General features: G+C 47.2%; 2 protein-coding genes across 3 annotated transcripts in view; one reads left to right on the forward strand and one right to left on the reverse strand.

Annotated features, from left to right (window-relative positions):
• The window catches only part of EPG5 (ectopic P-granules 5 autophagy tethering factor), a 61,741-nt gene extending 59,567 nt beyond the window's left edge, over positions 1 to 2,174 (forward strand). For both annotated transcript variants that reach the window (XM_051642684.1, XM_051642685.1), the window contains exon 44: positions 238 to 2,174. In XM_051642684.1, the coding sequence (XP_051498644.1) occupies positions 238 to 420 (183 nt within the window). In that variant the 3' untranslated portion in view covers positions 421 to 2,174. The remainder of the gene's footprint in view (positions 1 to 237) is intronic.
• A 4,729-nt stretch (positions 2,175 to 6,903) lies between these two features.
• Positions 6,904 to 16,813, reverse strand: SIGLEC15 (sialic acid binding Ig like lectin 15). Its single transcript, XM_051642717.1, has 5 exons — positions 16,762 to 16,813; positions 13,445 to 13,828; positions 9,876 to 10,235; positions 8,674 to 8,704; positions 6,904 to 7,000 (listed from the first exon to the last, which is right to left on the reverse strand). Exons 1-5 carry the CDS (start codon positions 16,811 to 16,813, stop codon positions 6,904 to 6,906), a joined length of 924 nt encoding a protein of 307 aa, XP_051498677.1.
• Between the last annotated feature and the right edge of the window lie 3,881 nt (positions 16,814 to 20,694).

Here is a 20,694-nt window from a genome sequence, read left to right on the forward strand (position 1 = left end):
GCAAGCCTTGGTAGAACAGTTATTGGGTTGATCTTGGGAAAAAGCAGCTTGGAAAGTATGAGGTGACTTGAGACACTATTAAGTTAATGTATTTTACAATTTTTTTTCTTTCAAATACTCCAGGATCTCTAGTAAAGTAAGAATCTTCTGGTGGAATTGTGATGGTAGTGGCTCATGAACTGGTTTGTTCCACACCAAAGTTCACACAGCTAACAGAATTTTCCCTTGTATCTGTAGGCACTGAATGCTCTTGAAGCTATGGCATCAAACAAGCAATATATGGATTATCAAGAGCAGCTCTCCCAGGCATCTCAGTTCATCAAGCATCCAGAACATTGTCTTCGAGATGGCAATAATCTCTTGGCTCTCCTTATTAACACTCTGTACCCAGAAGTGCATTATTTGGACAGTATACGATAGCAGCTCTGAGCTCACAGGATCATCATGCAATGTTGATTACTCTGGTTTACATATAATGTTATTGCACAAGTAATTTTTACCTTCAGAGTTCCACTCTTAAGTCAGAAGTGTGGATAGGAACTGGACACTGGCAAGTTTTCTTGTCTTTAAGGTTTTCTTTCTTTCTTTTCTTTTGATCTGTAGGCCTGTAGAATTGTTCAGTTTTTTGTTGACTGCAAACACATTGATGTCCTCCTCTGTATTGTGCACAGCTGAGAGGAGGATACCTGGGGATAGATGTATAAATCATTGACATCAAAGCTTATCCTGTAGCATCTTCAGTTTTTGCTTTGTCCCTTGTTTATTTTCCAGTGTCATCACTCAGGCCAGTTCAAGGTTAGTGGAGGATTGTGTATGAAAGAGGTTTTTACTTTCTTAACCAGGAAACCTCTAAATCCTACATGAGTGTGTGTCTGGATATTTGTGAAATCCCTGTATTTGGAAGGCTAGTATTTTAAATTTTGACCTTTTTTGCTCTCCCATAGAAATCTGTAGTTGAAAGGCATGCATACAATCCTCTCCCACTTCCGTAAATACAAACTAAAATTTGAACTAAAGAACTTAGTTTTTTCCTATTTTCTAAACATTAGTGAGTCTGCATTCATATTGCTTGATTAAATGCAAGTTACTTCTAGCCAAGTTCTTTTAAGGTCAGGTGACTTAAATCTAGAGACAGATTTTCTGGACCCTCAGTGTCTGGGAGGGGAACAGACACTTGTGTTCATTTTACACAGGATTCCTTTATTCTCAAAGTCTGGTTGTTTAGGAAATACAAGTGGACACTCACCACTTGGGCTTATTCTTTTCTGCATAGCTGGGCATGACATGACAGGATTTTAGAAATGACACTGTGAAAAGATATTTTTTGTGTATTAAATTTGGGGATCATTTTGTTAAAATTCTGTTGCCAAAGCATGAGCCTGTAAACCTCTTCATTTCAGCTGAATGTTCACTGGTTTTGTTGCCTTGTCTGATCATACAATGCACCTTTGCTCAGGGGAAGCAGGAGGTGCGTTCCCCTGTTGCTTGTCTAACCTTGTCCCTTTTATCACTGAGTCTATTGGAAGTGGCCCAAGGTCCTGCAGTCCCAATCACTATGCTGCTGTGAAGGAACAATGATCACTGCTTCTCTTCCTCCATTAATTGTGCCTTTATGTTTAGAACATGGTTACACGTTAACACATTAGTTGTGGTCACTAGGAGAAGGAAATGTGCTACCTACTATCTGGTCAATAGTGCTTTGAAGTGTTGCTCTGAAATGGGATTCTGGTGCTGGAGAACAAATTGCCTTTTTCTTCTTGACAGATTGTGCTAACTATGCCAGCTGGGTCATTAGATCACCTTCATCTTAATGTGGTCTTAGAGTTCTTTGCTCTATCTGCGAGCCTATAAATATATCTGCATCTGTACATCCCTCTGCATATTAGCCACACACTCATGCAGCATGTTTTTTTAGCAGACCCTTTTGAAAAATTAATGTCTGGAAGAACATACTCTGCTGCTTTTTTTCCTCCAAAGACGTAAAAGCACTGGTTTTATTAGAGTCAATGTTATTGATCAGATGCATAAAAATGTGAAAAAGTCAGAAATACGTGGTTTTGACATGCACTTTTAAAATGATATATTGTTTCAGCTGTTGAGTTTTTACAAATGTTGTATTTATAACACGCTATGTCTGCAAAGACCATACAGAATAAAAATGAAAAATCAAGTAATTTGTTACAAGTGCTGTGGTATTTTCAACTTGCTGGAAGGATCCACATCAGGTAATACATAATTGTTCAAGGAGAGTAAAGTGTGATAGGGGAGTCAGAATCATAGAATAGTTTGAGTTTGAAGGGACCTTAAAAATCATGTAACTCCCAACCCCCCTGCATGGGCAGGGACACCTCACACTAGATCAGGTTGCTCAGGGCCCCATCCAACCTGGCCTTGAGCACTTCTAGGGATGGGGCTTCCACAACTTCCCTGGACACCACCCCCACACTGAAGAAGTTTCTTCCTAATGTCTAACCTAAGTCACCTCTCTTCCAGTTTGATCCTGTCACTACAAGCCCTTGTAAAATGTCTCCCCAGCTTTCCTGTAGCCTTCTCTTCCAGGCTGAACAACCCCAACTCTCCTGTCCTTGCAGGACAGGTGCTTCATGGCCCTGCTCTGGACTCTCTCCAGGAGCTCCGTGTCCTTATGCTGGGGACTCCAGAACTGGACACAGTATTCCAGGTGGGGTGTCACAAGAGCTGAGTAAAAGAGGAGAATCCCCTCCCTGGCCCTGCTGGCCACACTTCTTTTGATGCAGCCCAGGACATGGTTGGCATTCTGAGCTGCCAGCACACATGCTTGGTCCTGGCTCCCTGTCCCTCGGGACACAGGTGTAGTGGGCCCCTGGGATGCCCCTCACTGAGAGGGGGCATGGGTGTCAGGGTCCTGCTTGGACCCTCCAGGGGCCTGGCTGCTGTGGGTGCCCTGGCCACTGAGGGTGGCTGTCATCCCACTGGGAACTGGGGAGCAGTCCCAGTCAGGCAGTGAGGAAGTTGGAGCCATGTCTTGCCTGAGCCCTAGGGAGTTCCTCTGGGCTTTGCAGGACCCTCATGGCCCACTGACACCCACTTCATTCCCAGTTTGCCACAGAGGAAATTGCCCTATATGGGATCAGGGGGATGAAGTGTGAAATAAGGTTATAGAATGATAGAATGCCAGGTTGGAAGGGACCTCAAGAGTCATCGGGTCCAACCCTTCTAGATACTACTATAGTTTATATGGGATGGCTCAGCACCCTGTCAAGCTGAGACTTACTCAATGTGGTGTTGCTCACTTGGTGGGAGATTTAAAGATCTTTGACATCCTGGATTTAACATGTATGTGATAAAACAGCCCTTGCTGAGGGCTTTGCTGGTGACCAGGGCCAGACCAGGGTGAGATCACTGCTGTCAGCAAACACCAGTGACACCACCATCATGTCCATCTGTCTTTACCATTGAAACAGCTTCTTTAATAACTTCTTGAAATGCTGTTGGCTTTTCCCCCATCCCCGTTTCTCAGTCTAACAATTGTGATGAAAACCATTTGTTTCATCATGGTTAAAGTACATTCTGAATGGTATTATGGGAGCTCCTAAGAAGCAGGGAGAATTCACCATGAGCAACTGCTTTTGCTGTCTGTGTTGCCCACAAACCAGTCTGCTGGCTTCTTGGTGACCATGGTGGTGGTAGAAGTCTGAAGCTCTGATTTCTTCAAATACAGGGCAGCAGTTTCACAAACTTAACAGATCCACAGTTGTCTGTCACAAATGGGCACTTGAGGGCTTGGAGTCTCATTCACCAAAGGGTACCCAACAGATTGACTTTTCATTGCTTCTGGTTCTCCTTTCCTGTTCCCAGCATCTCCCACCCTCCCTCCTACCCCCAAATCCAACATTGTTTCCCACATGGTTAATTGTAAACAGGTGATTTGGAAGGAAAATGGGAGTTTTGTGATTTGTGGAAGTGTAGATGGCAATGGAAAGAGGTTAAACGGGAATGTCAGCTACTTAATAACAGGTGTGCCTTTTGGGTAATTACTGCAGTTTAGTCAGTGAATGGCCATCTGTGGCTTTTTCAATGTTTGATTCACACAGCAGTTCCTGTGAATTGTTGCCTGTGGATTGCAGCTTAAATATTAAAAAAATAGAACTAAATAGGAAAATGGACATAACAGCGGAATGTGGTGTTGAATCCAGCCAGTGGAATGGAAAACCAGAAGTCTGAGCAGCAAGAGGCATTGAGAGGTGAGCACTGTCCTTCCTATGCAAGCTGACACAGCAGCATCTCACAGGGGTTGTGGTGGTGGAAGTTTGTGTCATTTCCTCTGGAAGATGAATTGCTCAACAGAGCAATGGCCAAATCTTCCCAAGCCCTGATTGTGCATAACCTGGGAGGGAGATGGGGCAGGAAGGGGAACACCCTTGCTAGGCTAAACCAAGTCAGTACCAGAAACCTCCTGGTGTGGGCTCTGCTGTGTTTTGTCCCTCCAGTAGTTACTGGTCTGAGTGGCTGGTTTGAGTCTCCCATGAGGACCAGGGTCTGCCAACATGTAAAGCTTCTTCCTCATGTACTTCCTGGGCAGGTGGTCTGCACTGGACACCCACCACACCATCACCTATGTGTGTTAGCCTGCTGATCCTGAGCCAAAACCTCTCATCCCCCCCTGTCCAGTGCCCTGTGCATTCCCACTGTGCTCTCACAGAGAGGACAACCCCTTGTCCTTGCTGTCCCAGCTTGCCCTTCCTGAGGAAGCAGTATCCATCTGTGACACCACTCGAGGCTTGTGAGCTACCCTGCATCTCCATGACCTCAGTGGGATTGGAGCCCTGCAATTGCATCTCTTCATTCCTCCTGCTTATTCCCCCACTTGAGAGGCACCTGGTTGTGCTGATTTCTGAGAAAAGAGAGGAGAGTTTTCCCCACAATGCTGTCCTCTAGGGCACTTCTTTATTGTGCAGCTACGCTGGAGTAGGCTTCTTCCTTGTTGATTACAAGGTTGCTTGTCTGCATGTCACCTCACATCTAGTGCTTTCCAGAGGATGAAACAGCAGGTAGCAAGAGGAGGAGCCTTGCAGGAGTGGGTTAAATAGGCTCCTTACTGGGGAGATTCAGGAAAACTCATTTCTGGGGCTTTTTTTAATGTCCAGGAGTGTGGAGTGTATCCAAGCGTCCTCATGCTCCCATTTGCTGCACTAACATGGGCTGTGCTCTGGAAGCCAAGTAAATAATAGTTGGGCAGTGCTAATCCATGAGTCTCCTCACACCTAAGTTCCTGCAGCTTTTCTGTAATGAGTGTTTGCTGGCATTGGGTGCTGATAGCATGAAACAGGGCACACTTGGTGGTTTTGGGGCACAAGGTGTGAGGCTTCTATTCAGACTCATCCTACTAATTAAGTTAAAGAAGTAGTTTTCAAGAGGAAAATCCTGTAAACCAAGCCTCAATCCCATACACTGGTTGAAATGTGTCCTCATTGCTCTAATGTATGCCTATAAATTGTAAGGGCTTAGAAATTCAGTTTGTCCAGTCAATGTCTCAGGTCTCTATTCCTGTGAAACTGAGTTTACTGGTCCATGACTATACTATCTGCTATAACTTATTTTTCCTCTTTGCATCTTTTCCTATTTTTATTAAACCTGGCTTGCTACTTCTGGGATTTTAAACTGGGTTTCAAAAGATCAGGTTAAAATATGTTCCTGCATTTTTTTCTTTCTTTCTTTTTTTTTGACCTTGTTATCCTGGCAAAATAATTTAAAGTTGTGCTTTACTATCTTAGCTCAGATGCTATGAAGAGTTCAACTTTAAAAGAGTAACTCCCAGGCAGAAGGTGAGCTTTGCAAGCAGGACCACCAGCTTGATGTTAGTTGAGTAGCAGCTTGGGCTCCTGGCCAGCAGTGGTTGCTAACAGAAGCAGGCTTGTTAGGGGAAGAATTTTGGAGCTGCTGCACTGGAATAATTGCACAGAGTGTCTAATCTAGTGAAATAAACCTGAAAGTAAGTTCTTGTTGCTTCTTTTCATTCTTTCTCCTCTTTCTCTATGCTATCCCATCACTCTTCACAGCCTTCTCCTGGACCTTTGTCTGTCTGACTTCAGGTTGGCTTGCATCATCCTGTACAGTAAGCTGGGTCCATTTACCTGACCTTGGAGGATGTTTACTGTTGGGTTAGCAACTTGTCTATCCATGGCCAGTGACTTTGTAGTAGTGACTTCATCTCAGAAGAGTTTAAGAGATGAATAGTCAGGCCTTAAGGGAACTTTTTCATGCACCAGGAGCTGCAGTGGAGTTAGAATGCAGACCATGCTTTGCGTGTCTTGCTTTCAGCTCTACCAGCTTTTGGAAAAACCTCTTTTCTTTTCTACTCAGACTCCTCTTGAAAGTTAAGATTTTCTTTAAACTCTTCAATAGATTCCAGAAGCTAAGGAATAATGGTAAAAAAAAAAACCCTGCAGAATTCCACCCCTCCCCCCCACCCGCCCTGTTGTATTTTGTATTTGAAACATGAACATTTTTCACTTGCTGGCCCTGGAAGCTGCTTGTGGCTTGGCAAGCGGAGGGTTAAAGCTGCTTTTTAAAGTAACATTTGAAAAATACCAAAGCAAAAAGGTGTGAGAAAATGGTAGACTGTTACCTGCTTGCTAAACACTACCCAACATGGGCTAAAAAACCACAGGCTGGTTAGAACTGATGTCCTGTGTGGATCCTTTCTTGCTCTTCCAGCTCCATCGCTTTGTTTTCTCTACTTTCCCTTTAAGAGGTTTCTTTTGTAAGCAGCATCAGGGGTGGAAAACATGCAACTGCAAGGCCTGTTGGACCTCCTGTGTATCAGCCAACGGCAGTCTTACGTTCACTGGGAAAAGGCACCTCGTGCAGGGCAGGCAGGAGTTGGAGCCGTGCGGGTGGGTGTGGATGAGGCTGCCCAGGTCCTCAGCTGCGTCTCAGTGCTGCTCTTCCCGTGGGCAGAGTCTGGCTGCCCCCGTATCTGCGGTCAAAGTTCTCGTAGGTGGAGTCTTGCAGCTCTGGCCTGGCAGTGGAAGAGGAGGATAAAGTGAAGGCAGATTTCTGGCTGTTCTAGGCTTCCCAAGTGTCTGCAATCCTGTCTGATACAGCTCCCCACCTCTGCAGCAGATAGATGCCACTCAGATACATAAATACTAATGTCTTACGGCTTTAAACATCCATAATGTTCTCCTACACTGTTAGCATTAACTACTACTACTACTGTCCTATTGCTCAGGAGATTGTGCCTCCTGAGAAGGGTCTTCTCATGTAGAATATCTTGTTTTTTAAGCTTCGTTTATAAATGATGGGTTGCTGAGAGAGTTGGGGGTGTTCAGGCTGGAGAAGAGAAGGTTCTGGGGAGACCTTAGAGCACCTTCCAGTACCTGAAGGGGCTCCAGAAAAGCTGGGGAGGGACTTTTTACAAGGGCTTGAAGTGAGAGGACAAGGGAGAATGGATTAAAACTGGAAGAGGGGAGATTTAGGTTGGACATTAGGAGGAAACTCTTCAGTGTGAGGGTGGTGAGAGACTGGAACAGGTTGCTCTGGGAATTTGTGGAAGCCCCATCCCTGGAAATTTTCAAGGCAAAGCTGGATGGGGCTTGGAGCAACCTGGCCTAGTGGGAGGTGTCCCTGCCAATGCAGGGGGGTTGGAACTAGATGATCTTCAGGTCTCTTCAAACCCAAACCTGTCTGTGATTCTATGGTTCTGTGTATCTGTATAAAATACAAAGGTACAATATGGTTTAGACACTTAAATCCGCAAAACTATGGTTTTTGTGAGTAATTAATACAAATTTATCTGTGGGATTGAATTCTCCTTTGCTTCCTTGGCTACCTCCTGATGCTGTACACTTGACTTTACTGCCAAAATGGCCACCTTTCTTGGGTAGGGTGGTGGAAGGAACCATCACACAGGGATAGCTCAGGTTGGAAGGGAGCAGTCCCAGGCCGATGTAATTTTACAGATACATCTTCTTCAGTCTAACGGTTATTTTGGTAGGTTTTTTTAGTATTGGTTATTTGTTTGTTTGTTTGTTTTTCCCATCCCTTTCTATCTAGGCCACCACAGCTGGCAAGAGTGTCCAAGAACTATGCTGTGCTGGGTAATGGGAAATGCCAGCATGGCTCTGAGGTGGGCTGTTTGGCATCTCCATACCTTCTTCCATGTTTGGTGGGGCTCAGCAATTTTGAAGTGGGCCCTTTTACTGCCTCATTAGAGGCTGGGGTGCAGAGGGAGGGAAAGGTTCTGTTGCACAGAGTTTACCTCTCATTCATCAGCCTGCCACAGATGCCATCCCAGCCTGTTCCACTCACCTGTCCTTTGGTTGGGTGGTCCTTTCTAGTACAATGTAGGTTCCTACCACGCTCTGGGCCTATGGCCAACCTCAAATAATGCTAGCTCCTTGCTGCTGCAGCTTCTATGTACCATGATCTTTCAAATCTGCTGCCCCAGTCCCTTGTTCTCACATCAGTGTGGTCTCTTCTTGGTTCTGTCCAAGCCAGAGCCTCCTCCAGGAGTGCCCAAGCCTTGGTCCCTCACACTGGCTTGCCTATCAGCCCATCCCTGTCCTTGCCCCAGGTGTCTGCTCCTGGGCAGGAAGGTCGGTGCTAAGACCAAGGACATGTTGCATTTCTCTCCTTAGCCATCTCCAGCCTATTGCTGGATAACATGAGTAGAAGGCAGGACGTCCTTACCGTGCCAGGCTGGATGGGGAAGTGGAGGGACCTGTGAAGTGGGAAGGAAGATGTGGGTTAGCAACATAGAGTGAGATGGGGAGCCAGGACTGACCTAGAGCTATTGGAAAGCTGCACTGGAGGGGTGTTGTGACACCCCAGTGAGTGGAGAGAAGACTTTTTGTCGAGCACATGGTCCTCTTCATGAGAGTGGGAATTTGGCACTGGGATGTAAGAAGTAAAGCATTTCTGATTTGTCTTACAGCTTCCACAGTTTGAAGCAAGTGGTGGCTTTTACAAAGTCACAAAGACTTCAGTCTACAGATGGGTCATAGTGATATGACATCTTGTCCTGCCTGTGAGGCAGAGCCCAGAGTCCCTCCTGGTCACCTCCTGCCAGTGCAATTGCACAGAAGGGATGGTGGATCAGGGGCCCATGGCCTCCAGGCTTCTTGGGAGGTCTCCTCCCTCAGCCCAGGAGCTGATGCTCATCTAGAAGCCAGGCCTGCTCCCATGGCCTTGGTCTGGCTGGGAGGTGAGATTTCACTAACTATGGGGGAGTGAGGCCCAAGGGATTGAAGAGGACAACCTGTAAAATGGGGATGCCCATCCTGGGAGATTTAACTATTGCGTGGAATGCAGCAAAGGCAAATCCTGACCACGGCCTACAGGGGAAGAGGTAGTAGTTAGTCTGTTTCAAGGAAAAAAAAAAAAAAAAAAAAATCTGGTTGTGCAGGCAGCAGGCTCTCTGCTGTTTGCCCATCTGTTAGTTTATTAACCTTTCTCCACTAGTGCAGGGAAGATCCTGCTCCCTCTGTATTTTCAAAGGTCCCTTTCTGAAGGAGATCTCATGTCTGTAGGCTGCATCTAGCCAGGAAGCCCTTCTTTACTTGTTCTTAGGTTTTCCATTAGCAGTGCCCTTCTCCTAGGGTGGAAAAATCATAAAATCTTTTAAAATAACTCCATATAAATTAAACCTTTCCTGGCTGGCTGTATCTGACACGTCTGTCACCATTCTTGGAATTATTGTCATTGTCCCTGGAGGTATTTAAGATACGTAGATGCAGTGCTGAGGGTCAAGGTTTAGTGGTGGCCTTGGAAGTGCTGGGTTAACCATTGGAATTGGTGATCTGAAAGGGCCTTTTCCAACCAAAATAATTCTATGATTTCATCTGTTACCAGTCTGGTGGAGGAACAGTGCTAAGGGAAAGAGTGACACCTACCTCCTCTTGAGAGAACGCTGAAGCCCAGCATGGCCAGCAACATGAACACTTTAATTCCCAGCAGGGCAAAGATGAGGATCAGGAAGAAGGAGCTGCTGGATGCTTTGAACTTATAGAAGTACACAGCCCCCTCTGCTCTCCCGTGGCTGTTGACAGCAGTACAGGTGTACTTTCCATCGTGGGTCAGGTACCGGAGCTCCTTGGTGACGCGGTGGTTGATGCTGGTGGTGGAGGTAAGGTTGTTGTAGAGTGGTCCTGTCCAGGTCAGGGTGGGTGCTGGCTCCCCCTCAGCTGTGCAGTGGGCCTGGAAGGTGCGGTCCCCGTTAGAGCTGACAGTGATGTTGATGATCCTGGGGGCAGCTGCAGGAATAGGGACAGGGGAGGGAAAATGTGTTGGGCTTCAAAGGCAGGTCTAACATGCAACACCTGGAATGGGTGCTTGCGCGTGGTGGACCCTCCATGCATTCCATCAGGGTAATGTTGGATCAAACCTCCCCTTCCTCATTCTTCTTGTCACTTGACTTCCCTAGGTTTCCCCACCCTGCTTGTGCTGTATAGAGGAGCAAAGGGTCTCACCCAGCAGAGCCTGGGTGCAAGGATGTGTCCTCTATTTGTGTTGTATCCCTGTCATGCCTTGCACAGCTTTCTGAGCTTCAGTCAACCTGTGACCTTCCATGCTGGCAGGTGGCAGAGGCACCTGCTGTTGTTGCAGGGCTGTGAAGACGTGTTCGCTTTCTGCAGCTGCACCATGAATCACAGCCCAGTGCTCTCTGTGACACAGGCACTGGTGACAGTTTTGGACTGGCTGTATCTGATCATGGTCCAGGACAAGGCGACCATGGTGCTCTCCTGCAAGTGCCTTTTGCCTGTTCCCTTGGTCTCTGACCTCCAGAGCACACAGAAAAGGATCCATATGTGCAAGCCTTTTGCTTGGTGCCTGAAACTTGCCAGATTTGGCAAATTATTGACAGAGAACATTCTCACTCTTTGCTACAACCTATTTCTAATGTTTTCTCCCAGTCCTGTAGTGGCTACTGTATACCTGGTGTAGATTCCTGGTTGCTTTAGGGCAGCACACCAGTATCAAGGCAGGGTCACTAGTTTGGTATCCTGTATTTGTAGTGTATGGGATTGTGTGATTGAATGAACAATGGTAAAGATGGTTTGGGGGATGCAAAGTGTTGAGAGCTGCTGCTGGATGTACCAGCTTTGGTCTAGTCTGCTAAGGAATCACGGGTGATATGACTAAGCTTGTCTTACACTTGGTCTTCTCCTCTTGGACCTGTTGGCTGATTTAATGCATTTAGTTCCTAAAGGCGTTGTGAAAACTTGAAGGGAATTAAAAAAGTGTCCTCACAGGGGAAAAGCAGAAGTTCAGGACTTGTTTTTTTTTCTCAGACTGGACAGCAAATGCACAGCTTGCAACCACCTACAGCATGTCTTCTCTCTTGTCTATGTAACGCAGGAGGGGTTTTAAGCTGGAGGACTGATCTGAGAGCTAGGTAGCTGTGCTACTTCTCATTTGTCTGTGTGTTTTGGTGTTTAACCTTTTAATCTTTATTTAACCTCTCCCATTCATACTGTCAGGGCCCACTCCCAAAGCAGGTGCAGGCTGGGTACTGTATCTGCTTATGTTCTCATTCCTCTAGTGTTAAAAATCCAGGCAGTCCCTGAGAGAGATTTTGCTTCCATCCTGCCCTGGCCATGCTGTCTTTGGATGCTTAGGAGCTGCTCCAAGTGAAGGAGACCCTTGACTGTGCTCTGTGTGTCTGTGCTTAGGAGCTGTTCCAAATGACCTGACTACCAAGAAGTAACAAAGCTCATCCTCAAGTCCTGCTGGACATCTGCAGTGCACAGCAGTCCTAAGGCACTTTCACTGCTGAAGGAAAGCCATCCAGTGCATGGCACCTCTGTACTTGTGGGCAAGGTCTCAGTCTGCTCCCAAGGCCACCTGGGTCTCCTTGAGATCCCTGGATCTGGAGGCACTTGTGGGGAGATGGGATGAGTGCTTTCCTGAACCCAGTCTCCTTGAACCTGGACACTGGCTCTGAACAAGCCCATTGCAGCCCAGAGATGTGTTTGGCACAGGCACTGCAGGAGGCCTGGGGCTGTGTGGTCTGTGCTGAAGATCCATCCCTGCTTGCTCTGCTGCGTCTCTGCTGTGCTAAGCAGCTCCAAAATAAGGTGTTCTTCAGCCAGGTTATTCATCTGACAGAGCAAGTAAGTCCTGCTGCAGTGGTGGGCTCTTGTGTTGGATTTCTGTACTGTGAGCAGCAGTGTGAGCCTATGGGCAGCAGGGGACTTTGAGACTCAGACTTTGGCTGCTGTGTGGGTCACCTCTGTGCCTTTCTCCCCTTCCCTGTGTCTGTTGAGGCTACAGGCTCCACGGGAATGAGTGATGCCCTGCTTATGTCCATCCAACAGCTATTGCAATGGGCCCCAAACTCTTTTGGGGACTTGTGTCACTTCCATGCAGATGTCCACCCCATGGATGGATTTCTCATCCCGTGAGACTGCTGTCTAGTGTTACCTCAAAGATACTTTGACTTGAGCTTATTACCCCTGTGGTTTCTAGGTGATCCCTGGGCAAAGACTGGAGGAGTCTGGGGCTGTGTGATCTCCAGAGGGACAGGATCAAATGTGCTTATCTAAGCATGACTGTGTGCTCAAACCAGGACACTGTGGCAGCTGGACCTGCTGCTTCCAGCCAGACAAAGAGCTCAGGGTTTGCTTTTCTTTTTTTTTTTTTTTTGGCTCAGGATTCAAAACAGTGTTTCAGCCCAAGCTGGAAATAGCAAGGACCTTCATGGGGACATGAAGCTCCTCCTTGTGTCCCCTCATCTGGGTGCAGCTCAACGGCTCGGTGAGGCCAAAGAGCTTTAGGGGATAACTTGGGCCAGCTCCCTAAGTTTGACATTTGTTGATCAGAGCTGTTTGCACTAAACATTTTCTGCTTCAGAGGAGTTTATGCCTATGCCAAATGGAAGCCAGGTATCTTGCCTTCCCAAGCCCTTGTTGACAGCCAGGTCTGCTTGTGCCTCCATTCACTAACGTGTACTCAGCAGCCAGGCTCTCCAATTTAAATCCTGATAACAAAGACATCTTCAACTCCAGCCCATGGACTGGTGACCCCAGCTTGCTGCTCTGCTTCCTGCACTGATCGTGTGCTGCAGGGACAAAGAATAGGGTCTTTGGTGCATAAAATCACGGAACAGTTTGGATTGGAGAGGACCTTTAAAGGTCACCTGGTCCAACCCCCTTGCAATGAGAAACGATGCTGAACACTTGGCTGGCTCTTCCACCACAGCCAGACCCTGGCTATTTCCTTACCAATTGTCTTCCTCTTCCCTTCCCTGTGTTGTGCACATCACCTCATATTGGAAGACTGCAGAAGGCAGTGAGCATTCCCCACCCAAATGTTATAAATTATCCCCCAGGGCTGGAAAAGCCAACCCTGCGGAAGACCATCTCAGATAATTTTCTGTCTCCACTTCATCAGTTTCCATGTCCTATGGCTCTCAATTCCCTATAGGGTTGCTTTGTCTCCTTTGGCTCACATGCCCTCTTACCAGTCAAATGCAGCTTGATCCCATTCCTGCTTTCATACTTGTCGTGGATATCTCCGGACAGCTCCACCCGGCAGAAATACCTTTCACTGTCACTCCAGGTCAGGTTGTCAATCCTGATGGAAAGGTCCTTGTGCCGGGGGTTACCCAGCAGTTTGTATTTGTTTTTGTAGCTGATGGCAGTCTTACAGAGCTCACTGGCACTCTGACTAATGCACTTGAAAACTACCGTGCCATTGTAAGGTTCCTTGATCCTCCAAATGGCAGTGAGGGTCCGCTCAAATGTTTTGTAGGGGTGTGTGAAAGTACAGGGCAAGATGACCATCTTCCCAAGCTCACCAGTAACATCAGATGGGACATGAACAGACCAGCCATTGGACTGCACACCTAGAAGAAACAAGAGATGATCAAGGCTGATTTATCTGGAGGTTTTAAGAAGGAAATCGGTCATTTCCTTCTGTGCATCTGCTGTGCTGCTGCTCAGAAAATGGATGGTCTGTTCCCATGGTGGGCTCTGTGCTGCTTGATGTTCTTGCTGAGGACTTGCAGATGATTGTGCAGCCCGGTTACTGGGGCTGGGTTTGGTACCAGTCTGCAGCAGAGCTCAGAGGACTGACTGGCTCACGTTGCAGGTGATTTAGTTCTTAAGCAGGCCTCGTGTGTGTCAAGTGAGCAACAGCAGCTGGAGTTATTTAACACAGTCTTTTGCAGTAGAAAGATACTTATGTGCTTGAAGGAACAGACTTTTCCTCCTTTTTAAAAAAAAAAAAATATTGAAAAAAGCCTAGAAATGAAAGTTTTGCACCTATCCAGAGGTCTGCTGGCTTTAGGCACTGAAGTGCAGCAGCCCTGCATTTGGGTGCATGCACACACGCTCCTGCATTATAGCGTTTGTTACGCTAACCAGCTGGTGGCTGCCCTACCCCTGGGGAAGGCAGTAACAGCTGACACTTCTAACCAGCAGTGCTGCTATCATTGCAAAGCAAGATTTTATCCAAAAGACACCACGGGACCTGAATACAGACTTGGAGGTACAAGGACTGGGTGAGAACAGGCAAGTTCCCTACACTAGCTCCTGTGGTTGGAAGGAGGATTCCCTTGGTGGCAGAGAAAGCATCTCCCTGGCAGCAGAGCAGGTTGTCACTCTGTGGACTCCAGCTGCCAGTATCTTCCCAGACAGGCCTTGTCCTGGTGTCATGGCAGGGGAAATCCTGAGTTTTCTAGCTGCAATATTACAGAGGGTTGGAATTTTGCTCTCTTGGCCAATTTGGTCACAATAAATCCTAGTGCAGTCTGGGGAGCTGAACCTTGTTGCCACCAGGCCCAGGCTGATCCTTTTTGTCTGGTGATGATAACAAGCTCCACCTGACTGGATGCTTCCCACCTCTGAAGTATATGGGGAAAACTCCAAGTTTCACAGAATCCCAGACTGGTTTGGGTGGGAAGGGACCTCAAAGACCTTCCAGTCCCAACCCCCCTGCATGGGCAGGGACACCTCCCACCAGACCAGGTTGCTCCAAGCCCCATCCAACCTGCCCTTCAACACCGCCAGGGATGGGGCAGCCACAGCTTCTCTGGGCAACCTGGGCCATTGTCTCACTACCCTCACAGAAAATATTTTATGACCTATATCTAATCTAAATCTACCCTTTATCTGTTTCCCTTTCCCAGGAACCAACAGCCTCAACAAACAGCACCTTCAGGCAGTACTTTTCATATAGATGTTTTAATCTATTCACTGTGTTGCTAATTGCAACAGCTGTAATGACAGACTGTGGCTTCAGTAATGTCTGTGGCTTCATTCATATCTTACAAAACTCATTTGATAGCTTCATTAAATCAGGGTCTTTCCCCTAGATTCCTGAGAATAACTGTAAGAAATATTAATTTATCCTGTAAATAATTACCTCCAATTCCTGGTCTGTGTCTGTGGGCATTCAGCTGTCTGGTTACTTGTGTAAACTCTAAGGTAAGATTTGTTGCTTGTTCATGTATCTGCTCTCCATAATACTTTACAAAATGCCTCAGTGGCAGTGCAGCTCATTAATCTATTGTGCTCTGCACAATGGACAAAGGCCAAGGTAGAACCGGTTCACTATCATTAAGTTATTTATCTGGAATCAGGGCCAAGCCAGTATTTTGATTACTGAGGTCTGGAGTCAGCTGCCTTGTCATTCACTGTAACTGTATGAGTGCCTTTTGCAACCTAGGTAATCCAAGACACAAGGCTACATGGCCACAGGAGCCCCAGGAGGCTCATGGATTTTGAGCACAAAGACCTGGCTCTGAAAACAGAAAATGCTCTTGCTTTCCCGTTTATTTCATGTTATTTTGTTTATTTTACAGCATGTCACTGCAAAGCCTTGTTTTTGGAGAACTGCAGATCATGTGCTTCTGAGTACATGATTTTCTTTTCTCTGCCACCTTTTTGGTTTACTTTTTTTTTCAAATCGTAAGCAAAGAGCTCTTTTTGGTTTCAGCACATGGACATCCCCTTGCCTTCCACATGAGAAATAATGTTAAAGGTGCTTCTAATGTTACCAGCTCCACCCATTCCTGTGGAAACATGGTTTGCCTAGGTTATGAGAGGAGGTAGTTGTCAGCATCTTGTGTATTTCACCTTAACCTGAAAGCTTTAGCATGGTAGGTCTTCCATGGCTTCCTCTTGCTAATATCCGTCCTCTATGTGTTTCTGGGTTTGAAGTTCTCACAAGAAACAGGGATGGTCATAGGCAAATAGTCTACAAACCTTACACAGAGTCATTCCTGAAATGAGTTTCCAGGTCATTTTATCTACTAGTTGTCAGTGGAAAGGTGATGAGGGCAATAACCAGTTCCAGAGCTGGAGACCACCAGCCTTGCCCTAGCAAACATTATTTGACACTACATCTAAGCAAATCCCAGTGACTTTGATGGAACTTCAGTGCATACTTGAAGTCAAACATGAGTTTAAGTGTTCAGTGGAACTGGAGCAAATTGTGTCCATTAATAATTCCAAGGAACATGAAACAGCACTTCTGGGTGGTGGTGGATGTGCTACATCCAACTGACAATGCAGAGAAAAAGTTAGATGAAGTTAAAAAAAGAAAAAGGCATAAAACACCAAACCCAAAACTTCTGACAATTGCAGAATCAAGCCTTTGAGTTTTTTTTTCCAGTATTCCCACATGCACCTGGAATTTCACAATCTTTTTAAGCAATGTGAGGGATGGTGCAGTTCTTGGAGAGTTTATTATACCAGGCAATTCCCCTGGCACTTTGCCTAAAGCAAGAAGAAAAGCCCTGATCAGGCAGCGGTTTGTAGCAAGCTCAGAACTCACCCTTCCTGGAGATGCGAAGGAGGCACAGAAGCAACAAACTAAACTGTCTCATGCTGGTTGGTGTTCTCCACTGAGGTGTATCAGCAAGCCAGAACTGTCTCCACTACATCTGAGCTGCTGCCCTTGCAGTCACAAGAGGTTTTTCCAGGGATGGAAGAAGTTGTGGTTTTCCTCTCCTTGGAGGCAGTGAGTTGTCTAGCTGAACCAGCTCTGGATTCAGATATTAATAGTTTTGTGGTCAGTCATGTGAAAAAGACACCAGAGGGAATCAGAGTGTTACCATCTTCCAGCTAAAGGAAGGGGACTGGGGACTGGGGCTGTAAGCACCAGATGTGTGATGTACAAGAGGGGACAGCTTTCAAGTGCTACCAGCTTACTGGTCTGGAGGGAGTCCTTGCAATCTGCCTAAGGAGGTGGCAAGCAGGACCCTTGCTCTCATAGCTTGGGGTAGTTCATCCTCCTGGATGTGAAGCCTGCAAGCCAACTGTGCTTTATCTCTTCTGCATGCTGGTTGTTACCGTTCCTAGGTGCAAAAAATCCCTAAACCCTTTTCTTTTGAAATCATCCACACACTTGTGCCCAGGGTTCAGTGGTGAAATAGTGCTGTGGTGTCCCCAGACACCCGTGACCCTGGTGAGTCACAAGTTGTTCTCCTTGATGTTAAGCTGCGTTTGGAATAAGCCGAGCTCCAGCTTTCGCCCAGAATCCTTGTGCAAATGCTCACTCTTCCCTTCCGGGTCTGTCTTTAGCAAACTTAATTGTGCCGTGTGCTAATCTGCAGAGCTCTGGGCTTGTGGAGAGCTGCCTGTGCTCCCCTGCACCTCATCTCCCGTGCAGTGACCCCACGGCCTTGCCACGAGTCGCCTTGGAGTGTGTATTCCCGACAGGGATCAGCTGGAGCTTGGCTGCTTCTGCTCCGGACGGGAGGGAGGGCTGATGCCAGAATTCCCTGGCACAGCTCGGCAGCTGGGTGGCAGCAGGGTCCCCGCTGCTTGTCTGTCCCCTCTTTGGGACAGCAGCACCCTCGCCGTTCCTGCTGCGGGCAGCGGTGGGTGCGCAGCCACTGGAGGGCTCCCAGAGCCGGCATGGGATGCTGCTGCTGCTGCGGGGATGCTGCTGCTGCGGGGATGCTGCTGCTGCTGCGGGGATGCTGCTGCTGCGGGGATGCTGCTGCTGCGGGGATGCTGCTGCTGCGGGGATGCTGCTGCCACCGCCGCTGTGCCAAGAGCCAGCACCCTCCCCACGGGAAGGGTCCCCTTGCCCCCCTCTCCTCAAACGCCCTGCAGACCTTCTCCTTAACTCGTTGTGCACAAGCTTTACAAGAGGGACCTTGGGATTTGGCAGCAGCGTTCAGTGTTGTGGCCAGCCGGTGCCAGAGGGGCTGTCAGGATGCTGCTGTGGCTGCCATGCCACCCCAGAACCCTCCTCCTCCTCAGCAGCAAAAGGAATCACGGGGTGACTGGGCAGCCATGAGCAGAGGCACACGTAACAGAAAGCCAAACAGCACATCTAAAAGCCAACATCCTGATTCCGTTTCCCACAAGTGTACTCACTGCTTTCTGAACCCTGTCTTTGTTCTGGTTGAAGCATTTCTGTGAGAGGGATTTCACAGAATCTTAGTGGTTGGAAGGGACCTGGAAAGATCATCCAGTCCAGCCCCCCTGCCAGAGCAGGATCACCCAGAGCACATCACACAGGAACACATTCAGGCAGGTTTTGAATCCCCTCCAGCCAAGGGGATTTCTGGATTTCTGTCTTCCCAGACTTTCTTTGAGGAGTCTCTGAGGGTACCTAGCTGCTATTGATTGTGGCTTGGACCTGTTGCTACCCAGCAGAGGGTGGTATTATTTCAACTAATGAATTAGAGCCCTGCTCAGTCCCTCTGGATGTGTTCCCGGGGCAGGAGGACCAGGAATCAGTGCTCCAGCTACTTTGCAAACTGTCCTTAAGAGCTGTAAAAAGTAATACAGTGAAGTAATGCATTATCAGCAGAGAAACCCAAGGGTATGGGTGGTGGAAACAGCAAATAAGAGAACTGTATCTCTCTGCCATCTCTCTTACATGTCTTTTCTGTGTACCTTCCCCATTTTCCTCCATATACTGTCAGGTTTTATCTATTTGTAATGTAAATTTCTTGGTGTTGTGACTATCTCTTAGCATTTGACCCTTCTTGACCCAGTGGATCTCAGTGGATGGAAGTAAAAGATCAAAGCAAAATCAAAATACAGTGAAGCATAAATGGTGAACATAAATAAAAGCTACAGTCAGCAGTTAGTATGAACCTCTACCTCTCTCATGTTCTACTCCAGCATCTTCTAGACAAATACCTGGTAAATCATTGCAGAAGTATGAATTCTTCAAGTGTTCTCCCTAAACAGATTTTATTTTTCAGACCATGAGACAGCTATTTACAAAGGAGCATTTTAATGTTTGAAAATGCCAAGTTGAAAATGTGTAGCTGAAAATGTTTTCAAACTAGTTGAATCAGCCAAAAACATTGTAAACCCTTATTTTCAGATCTGTGCTTAAATACTGTCTAAGATTTCTGTAAGAAGGGTTGCTTCTGGTCCAACACCAAGACCAGCATGCCTTCCAGATTAATCAGTTCTGTTTTTCTTCCTGGTAAATATTTTTTAAGGCCTATAGGTAAAGACAGCAATTGTTTGCTACTTTACTAGTATCTTCCTTCATTGTTAGTACAGAAGCAACAATTGTAGGCCTGGTCCCAGAGACCCCAGTTTCTGGTGGTTTTCTGAGCTATGACAATACATGGAATCTTGAGAAAGAGAAGATAATACAAATTTGTGGGTTTTCCCACTCAGGAAATGGATGAACTCATTTAGATAAAAAGAACCTCTGAATAAAACCTAGAGGAACCAGTAAATACATGTAAAAATCAAATGTAGACCAATTGCAAATTTCCATCCAAAGATAGGGAGTCAATGGGACAGAATCTAGTTGGCGGTCTGTGACTAGTGGAGTCACAGAATCACAGAATCCCAGGGGTTAGAAGGGACCTGGAAAGACCATCCAGTCCAACCCCCCTGCCAGAGAAGGATCACCCAGAGCACATCACACAGGAACGTGTCCAGGAGGGTTTGAATGTCTCCAGCCAAGGAGACTCCACAGCCTCTCTAGGCAGCCTGTCCCAGGGCTCTGTCACCCTCACAGGAAAGAAGTTCTTCCTGATATTCACATGGAACCTCCTGTGCTCCAGTTGGCACCCACTGCCCCTTGTCCTGTCACTGGACACCACTGACCAAAGCCTGGCTCTGTCCTCCTGACACTGCCCTGAACGTGTCTGTAACCATGGGTGAGGTCGCCCCTCAGTCTCCTCTGCTCCAAGCTCAAGAGACCCAGCTCCCTCAGCCTTTCCTCATCAGAGAGATGTTCCACTCCCTCCATCATCTCTGTGGCTCTGCCCTGGACTCTTTCCAGCAGTTCCCTGTCCTTCTGGAACTGAGGGGCCCAGAACTGGACACAATACTCCAGATGTGGCCTCACCAAGGCAGAACAGAGAGGGAGGAGAACCTCTCTTGACCTGCTAACCACCCCCTTTCTAATGCAACCCAGGGGGCCATTGGCCTTCTTGGCCACAAGGGCACATTGCTGGCTCATGGTCATCCTCCTGCCCACCAGAATCCCCAGGTCCCTTTCTCCTGCACTGCTCTCCAACAGGTCAGCCCCCAGCCTGTACTGGTACATGGGGTTGTTCTTCCCCAGATGCAAGACTCTGCACTTGCCCTTGTTGAATTTCAACAAGTTTCTGTCCACCCAATTCTCCAGCCTGTCTAAGTCTCTCTGAATGGCAGCACAGCCTTCTGGTGTGTCAGCCACTCCTCCCAGTTTGGTGTCATCAGCAAACTTGCTGAGGGCACATTCTGTACCCTCATCCAGGTCGTTGATGAAAATATTGAACAGTACTGATCCCAG

This window comes from Apus apus, chromosome Z (assembly GCF_020740795.1).
Source record: "Apus apus isolate bApuApu2 chromosome Z, bApuApu2.pri.cur, whole genome shotgun sequence".
Taxonomy (NCBI): Eukaryota; Metazoa; Chordata; class Aves; order Apodiformes; family Apodidae; genus Apus; species Apus apus.